The following is a 7,786-nucleotide window of genomic DNA, read 5'->3' as shown; positions in this document are numbered from 1 at the left end:
AATAATAATAATAATAATAAAATATGAAATCTTATATATTTTTATATATATTTTTAGATAGAATTTAAGGTTAACTGAGCTCAATCCAAACTTTTACTCACTAATTTAATTATTATTTATATAAAACTATTAATATGTAAGAAAAATATATGTGCAAAATGTTTTAGTCTCTATTGTTTGACTGAAACAATGCAACCATCATCCCAATTAAAGAATATGATTCCAAGCTATCTCCTAATATCGGAATGCTCAATTAGTCTTTATTGTAAGATTCAGCTATATCAATTTGATTTGCGTTCCGTCACAACTATAAAGATCAAACTCCAAAATATTCATGAGCAAAGTAAGTTTGTTGAAGCTATCTTTCAAAGGTGTTAAAAAATGAGTGATGAAGAAGTGTTGCCTTCTGATCTAGTTCCAATTAAGGATGTCAACGACCAACCAGTGCATATAATTGGAAGGTTTGCAGTGGAAGAGCATAATAGGAAGGGTGGACATCATTTCATTTACGAGCGTGTGGTGAACGGTCTGTGCAGTGTCGATAACTTCGAGCTTTTCAAATGTTATATTGTTGTGATAGAAGCTAAAAATGACGATGGTTTTCATTGGTCATATATTGCAAAGGTGAGGAGGATGAATTCATTGCCGCCGAAACTCTACCTCTCATCTTTTGAAGAAGTCATCAAATTCTCTGTTCCCAATTAATTGTATAACTACTGGACTGCTATCTTTACTTACAATAAGCCCTCTCTCTATATGTGTTTGTGGGACATTACTCTCCTTTTTCTATAAAAATGGCATAGCCATAATGATATAATTATCCTTATATGAGTATTTTTTTAGAAGGGTAACCAAATAACCAGATAATTATGGTTGAATTTCCAAAGCAGAGGGAACCCAAACGGTGGGGGAAGAACAGCAACGACGGTCGGATACATATGATACTCTCTTGTGCTAGTTGCCCGCCCGAACCCTCATTTGACGACAAGCCAGCTCTGAGCAAAGCAAGTTGGATGGCCTCGACGATGGTTGAATCACTTCTCGACAAATCAAATCCTAACTCAACCGGGTTCGTATGGTTTTCTTCAGACCTGGTTCATACAAGAATAAAATAAAATAAAAAATAAATTCTCATCAATATTACCATTGTCTTATTCCAACGTGGCAATTCATGTCTCCATTTTCGCCCATAATACTCTTAAATTTTAAAATAGTTTTAAAAATGCTTCTTGAATTTAAAAAATACCTAATTTTTTTTTTAAGTTTAAAAAATATCCATGGATTTTAAAAAAAAAAAAACGTTAATACCCTTAAACTTTTTAAAAAATATTTAAAAGTTTTAATGTATGTACCTCGGAATTAAGAAAATTATGATCTATGAAGATGAGATATAGAGAGAACTAATTTACTTATTTATTTATTTTTATAAATATTAAAAGTATTGTTACTATTCCTACAGATTACGAGTATTTATTAAACATGTTACTAATGGTAATGACATTTTTTTTAATTTTTTTAGAAATGTTTAAGAGTATAAAACTTTTTACGGTTTAAAAGGGTATTTTTTACACTCAGTAAAGTTTAAGGATACATTTTAAAACAAAATATTAACTGTTTTATCTAGAATGGTCATTGATATTTTTTTTATAAAAAATTAATTTAGAAGCATTATTTTAGGGGGTAGATTGTGAGATCGTACATCAGTTGAGTTGGAGAGGGAAATGAAACATTATTTACAAGTATTATTTTAAAACGCGTCTTATAGGGAGAGGTTTTCATACCCATATAAAGAATACTTCATTTCCCTCTCCAATCCTTGTGGGATCTCACACATGTCGTACACACACAATAAAATATACCATGTAGTAAACTAGGTCATATAACCTGTGTTCCTGTTCGAAATACGAGCATCTAGCATGTAATCCTGATAAAATCCAACAACATTGATCATATAACATATGAGCGGATCTCAAACACTGACCATCTAACCTACCGTCAAAACTCAAAACCCCAATAAACTAGCAAGTGATCTAAAACCAAAACGTAAGTCATCTAGCCTGTGACCATAGTGGTACAATTAACCCATGAGTAATTGCCACAGTTTTATTTCACACATACCATATGGATTGAAAATGTCCCATTAAAATTTTATAACAACACGAGCATCAAATCATTGAATCATAGAGCACTGTCTAACAATTTCTAAACTTATCCAACAACAAAAATCTTTACCCTAATCCANCCTGTGTTCCTGTTCGAAATACGAGCATCTAGCATGTAATCCTGATAAAATCCAACAACATTGATCATATAACATATGAGCGGATCTCAAACACTGACCATCTAACCTACCGTCAAAACTCAAAACCCCAATAAACTAGCAAGTGATCTAAAACCAAAACGTAAGTCATCTAGCCTGTGACCATAGTGGTACAATTAACCCATGAGTAATTGCCACAGTTTTATTTCACACATACCATATGGATTGAAAATGTCCCATTAAAATTTTATAACAACACGAGCATCAAATCATTGAATCATAGAGCACTGTCTAACAATTTCTAAACTTATCCAACAACAAAAATCTTTACCCTAATCCACTAATTATGGATAGCCTACTCTATTCTAAATTCCTTTCTAGCTAGTAGATACTCGATCAACTCTTTAAAAACTATAACAGTTCAAGCCCACCGCTAACATATATTGTCTTTTTTGGACTTTTCCTTTCGGACTTTTCCTCGAGGTTTTAAAACACGTTTGCTATGGAGAGGTTTCCACGTACTTATAAAGAATACTTTGTTTCCCTCTCCAATTGATGTGGGATCTCACAAAAACGATCTAAAAAATTAAAACAAGGTGAAGCAAAAGCAATCTAACCTTGACATCGATGTAGCTGAAAGCATATCCTATGTAGGACGGATGCACAAAGCTTATTTTTTTGTTATAATTTCTTCTTGTCACTCTCTTCTAAGTTAAATGATTTATATGCTAATGGTTATACTTGAGATTTAGTTCTTGGTTACTAGGGAGAGGTTTTTCCTACTCTGTTACATGCTATAAAAATAACTTGGAGATATGAGATTTGCTTATCTTTTAAGAAACTTATAATTTAGTCGTATATTCAATTTAGACTATTATTTATAAAACTCATTATTATACTGAGAGATTGATAAGTACTGTTAGAAACCACGACTCTCCACAATGGTATGATATTGTCCACTTTAACCATAAACTAGCCAAGGCAACCGCTAAAGGAAGCATGATTGTGTTATTTGTGGCTAGTGCCAATAATAAACAATGGCAACTCTAGTCAACCGCTAAAGGAACCACGACTCAAAGTTTTGAGAGCCATGCTTGATTCTTTTCAACTCTAGTTCTTCCTTCAAACAAATTGCAAATCAAGTTATATTCGATTACATTTCATATTTGCCTCTATCGAATAAACATCATTTTATGATTGAATTTGAAGTTGTCTAGAGAAAGATCACGAGTTTATTTCGAAAGGCTGCATAGCCAACAACGTAAGAGATGACGAGAATGATCAAGATGACGATGTTAATGACCGAGACCTTTCTCCAGCTCTTCTTGAGGCTGGCTAGAACCCCAGCCTTGCAAGAGTCACAAGCATAGCAAAGTTGGTGTTGGTCATTGCTCCACCTTGCATAGTCAGGCTCAGGCCCCACGAGCCCTCCCCCAACATCCCCGACTGTCTCATTCACATAGACATACCCACACACTGTGGGCGGCTGGGAGCAACCAGACTTCAAAAAAAAACACACCATAGCAACAAGAAATCAAATCAAAGGGAGAAGAAATATCAATTAATTGGTCTTTTTTTACACGTTTTTTCTCGATGTTTTTTATGGACACATTTAGAGATGTTCGACTTACACGGGCTAAAATATGTCACTTTTTGTTTAACTTACATACTTCATAATATAGTGGTAAGTAACTTTACTCTATCTGCTTCAAGAGCTAGGAGTAATCGTGGGTTGAGTTGAGTTAGGTTGAGACATCTTATAAATCCAACCCAATTGTTGGGATTGCAAATTTTTTTAACCTAAATAACCTTCATTAATATCACAACAAAAAATTACGACGCATCGAAATTACCAGGAGTGACTCGACAAACTATGCAATGCATGAAAGTAGAAGAAAAACGAAATGCAAAATTCTAAACTTATCCAACAACAAAAATCTTTACCCTAATCCAACTAGTTGTGAATAGCCTACTCTATTCCAAATTCCTTTCTAGCTAGTAGATACTCGATCAACTTTTTAAAAACTGTAATAGTTCAAGCCTACCGCTAACAGATATTGTCTTTTTTGGGCTTTCCCTTTCGGACTTTTCGTCGAGGTTCTAAAACACGTTTGCTATGGTGAGATTTCCACATACTTATAAAGAATACTTTGTTTCCCTCTCCAACTGGGATCTCACAAAAACGATCCAAAAGCTGAAAACAAAGTGAAACCAAAGCAATCTAACCTTGACATCGACGTAGCTGAAAGCATATCCTATGTAGGACGATGTAGAAAGCTTATTTTTTGTTATAATTTCTTCTTGTCACTGTCTTCTAAGTTAAATAACTTATATGCTAATGGTTATGGTTGAGATTTAGTTCTCGGTTATTAGGGAGAGGTTTTTCCTACTATGTTACATGCTATAAAAATAACTTGGAGATATAAGATTTGCTTATCCTCACGTTAATAAATTATCCTTTTAAGTAACTTATAATTTAGTCGAATATTCAATTTAGACTATTCTTTATAAAACTTATTATTATACCGAGAGATTGATAAGTACGGTTAGGAACCACGACTCTCCACAATGGTATGATATTGTCCACTTTAACCATAAACTAACCAAGGCAACAGCTAAAGGAAGCACGGTTGTGTAATTTGTGGCTAGTGCCAATGATAAACAATGATAGACGTATGAGAAAGTTTTGAGAACCATGCTTGATTCTTTTCAACTCTAGTTCTTCCTTCAAACAAATTGCAAATCAAGTTATATTCGATTACGTTTCATATTTGCCTCTATCGAATAAACATCATCTTATGATTGAATTTGAAGTTGTCTAGAGAAAAAACTGGCTATTGAGAAATCAGAACCTTCGAGAATGGTATGATGTCCATTTTGAGCATAAGTTCTCACGACTTTGCATTTAGTTTCTCCAAAAGGTCTCGTACGAATGAAGATAGTATTCCTTACTTATAAACTCGTGATCTTCCTCTTAATTAGTCAATGTGGACTACTACTCTCAATAATCCTCAACATGTTGGACAAGTTTTGTAATGGCCCAAGCCCCAAGCCAACTTCTAGCAGATATTGTCTTCATTGGGCTTTCCCTTTCGGGGTTTCCCTCAAAGTTTTTGAAACTTGTTGTTAAGGAGAGGTTTCCACACCGTTGTAAAAGATGATTCGTTCTCTTCTCCAACCGATGTGGAATCTCACTAGTTTTCATGCCTTTTAAGAGTGATCATGCAGACAGAAAAGAAGGTATTGTCATAAGTATTAAATTATTTTTTTATGTTAATGTTTTCTAATTTTGAGATTTATATCCAATTCGTTCTTAAAATTTTAAAAGTATTTACTACGTTGATAAACGTTTTATTTTGTGTCAGTTGGTTTTTGACATTCGATTCTTTGTATAAAAAATTGAGTGAAGTACCAGATTTTTATCGGATAGTTTTAAATTTATATTAGACATTCAAATTTATATTCAACACATTAATTTTTATAAATTTTGAGATGCAAGAAATCTGTTAGACACAATTATGTTCACAGTTGAACGGTTGAGTTGTGTATGATCTAATAGGGTTGAGTAGCGGAATTTAAATAGAAACCACGAAACCCACCGTCGTTTGATCAGTCTACTCTAAGAAATGCTTCGGGTCACTAGAATTTTCTCCTGGCAAAGTGAATTGCAATTTAACGTATTATACAATTTAACGTAAGATATTTTAATGCTATTTTGAATTCAAACAAATCAAAATACAAGTTCCATATCACAAAATACATTAATCATTGTCCCTACACGTACATTTTATTTTCACTTCTTATAAATCCTCGATCAAATATTAAACCAACACGATTTGTATTTGGTCATGCGAGCAGAACTAGCAGGTTCATCATTATCCATACGTCGATTATTTCGAATGGCTGCATAGCCAACAATGTAAGAGACCTTGCACAGTTAGGCTCAGGCCCCACGAGCCCTCCCCCAACCTCCCAGACTGTCTCATTCACATAGACATACCCACACACTGTGGGCGGCTTGGAGCAACCAGACTTCAAAAAAAAAAAAAAAAAACATAGCAACAAGAAATCAAATCAAAGGGAGAAGAAATATCAATTAATTGGTCTTTTTTTACGCATTTTTTCTCAATGTTTTTAATGGATACATTTAGAGATGTTCGACATACACGGGCTAAAATATGTCACTTTTTGTTTAACTTACATACTTCATAATATAGTGGTAAGTAACCTCACTCTATCCGCTTCAACAACTAGGAGTAATCATAGGTTGAGTTGAGTCAGGTTGAGACATCTTATAAATCCAACCCAATTGTTGGGATTGCAAATTTTTTTAACCTAAATAACCTTCATTATTATCACAACCCAGAATTACGACGCATCGAAATTACCAGGAGTGACTCGACAGATTATGCAATGCATGAAAGTAGAAGAAAAACGAAATGCAAAAATTTCAAGTATAAAATTTCCTCGCGAGTATTAAAGCGTTCAAGTAAAAAAGAGTTGCATTGTATAAAATGGGAAAAAAAAGATCGGGGTACATGATGAAATAAATGCCATGTACACAAAGGTAAACTAGACAGACGCCCCGGGACGACAATTCCTCTGTGACTTTCAAGCTCCCAAACACCCTCTTTGCCATGAAGTGTAAATTCACAGACCTGAGAAAAAAAAGAGGGAAAGGGGGTGAGTATAAAAATATACTCAGTAAGCAACCTATCTGTAGGCTCTTTATTGCATAAGTTTAAGAGAGAACCACCAACTATACTCTGGACTCTAAAGTCTCAATGTTCTCTGTTCGCAGATTGGGGTAGAAGGACTTAACCTTTGTAGCGGTATACGACGTTTGAAGATGAGGTGCTCCCTCATAACTACATCTATCCCTTGTACAACCCAGCTAGAATTAGTCACTGCATGGTCAACGTCCTTCCACAGGACGGAACTCATCATGCAGGTGACCTTGACCTACCCGCATGATCAACATCTAACCATAAGAAGGATCCCCATGCAGAGTAGTCGATCTACCACTGAGTAACACTTCCTTAACAGGCGTCTCGCCAAGCTCAACAGTACCACACTGGAGTAGGAAGGGAAGAGTAGCACCTCCCTAACTGGCGTCTCACCTAGCTCAACAGTACCACACCGGAGTAGGAAGGGAAGTGGAGTATACTCAAACGCTATACCAGCTACAGTCGGCTAAGAGGTTCTCTCTCTACACCTCAGGGTCCTAATGTGGTTCTCTTTGAATCAAAGGGTAGGTAGATTATTGAGTTAGGGGCCCTAGTTTCCAGAATCACTCAATCAAGGCTTACAAATCCATAACAGTTCAGGGTTAAAGGGTCTCTCCCTCTAAGCTCGCTCACGACAGCATGGACCGTATCGTCAAGAGGGTCCCCTATCCAAACCCCACCCGATTCCTACCAGAGTTCACCATAGACAAAACACAACACTACAACTTATCAACCATATCATAAGTTCACACAATCATTCAAGAGGAGTTTATATAAGAATAACAACAAATACAGCCAT

At 35.1% G+C, this 7,786-nt stretch overlaps 1 protein-coding gene across 1 annotated transcript; it reads right to left on the bottom strand.

Annotated features, from left to right (window-relative positions):
• Positions 1-3,473: 3,473 nt before the first annotated feature.
• On the bottom strand, positions 3,474-4,957 carry LOC111782792 (tetraspanin-3-like). Its single transcript, XM_023663591.1, has 2 exons — positions 4,865-4,957; positions 3,474-3,761 (listed from the first exon to the last, which is right to left on the bottom strand). Exons 1-2 carry the CDS (start codon positions 4,955-4,957, stop codon positions 3,474-3,476), a joined length of 381 nt encoding a protein of 126 aa, XP_023519359.1.
• Positions 4,958-7,786: the final 2,829 nt, after the last annotated feature.

The sequence above is a fragment of the Cucurbita pepo genome, chromosome LG20, assembly GCF_002806865.2.
Source record: "Cucurbita pepo subsp. pepo cultivar mu-cu-16 chromosome LG20, ASM280686v2, whole genome shotgun sequence".
NCBI classification, from domain to species: Eukaryota; Viridiplantae; Streptophyta; class Magnoliopsida; order Cucurbitales; family Cucurbitaceae; genus Cucurbita; species Cucurbita pepo.
Note: the sequence above shows the minus strand (reverse complement) of the source record. Positions and strands in the feature narration are given on the sequence as shown.

What these genes read in the sequence shown, in the direction of transcription:
- LOC111782792 (XM_023663591.1), bottom strand. Translation starts at nt 4,957, where the DNA reads ATGGTTCTCAAAACTTTCTCATACGTCTATCATTGTTTATCATTGGCA. An exon ending in TTCCTTTAGCTGTTGCCTTG is followed by an intron (nt 3,762 to 4,864) that starts GTTAGTTTATGG and finishes TTTTTTTTGAAG; the next exon opens with TCTGGTTGCTCCCAGCCGCC.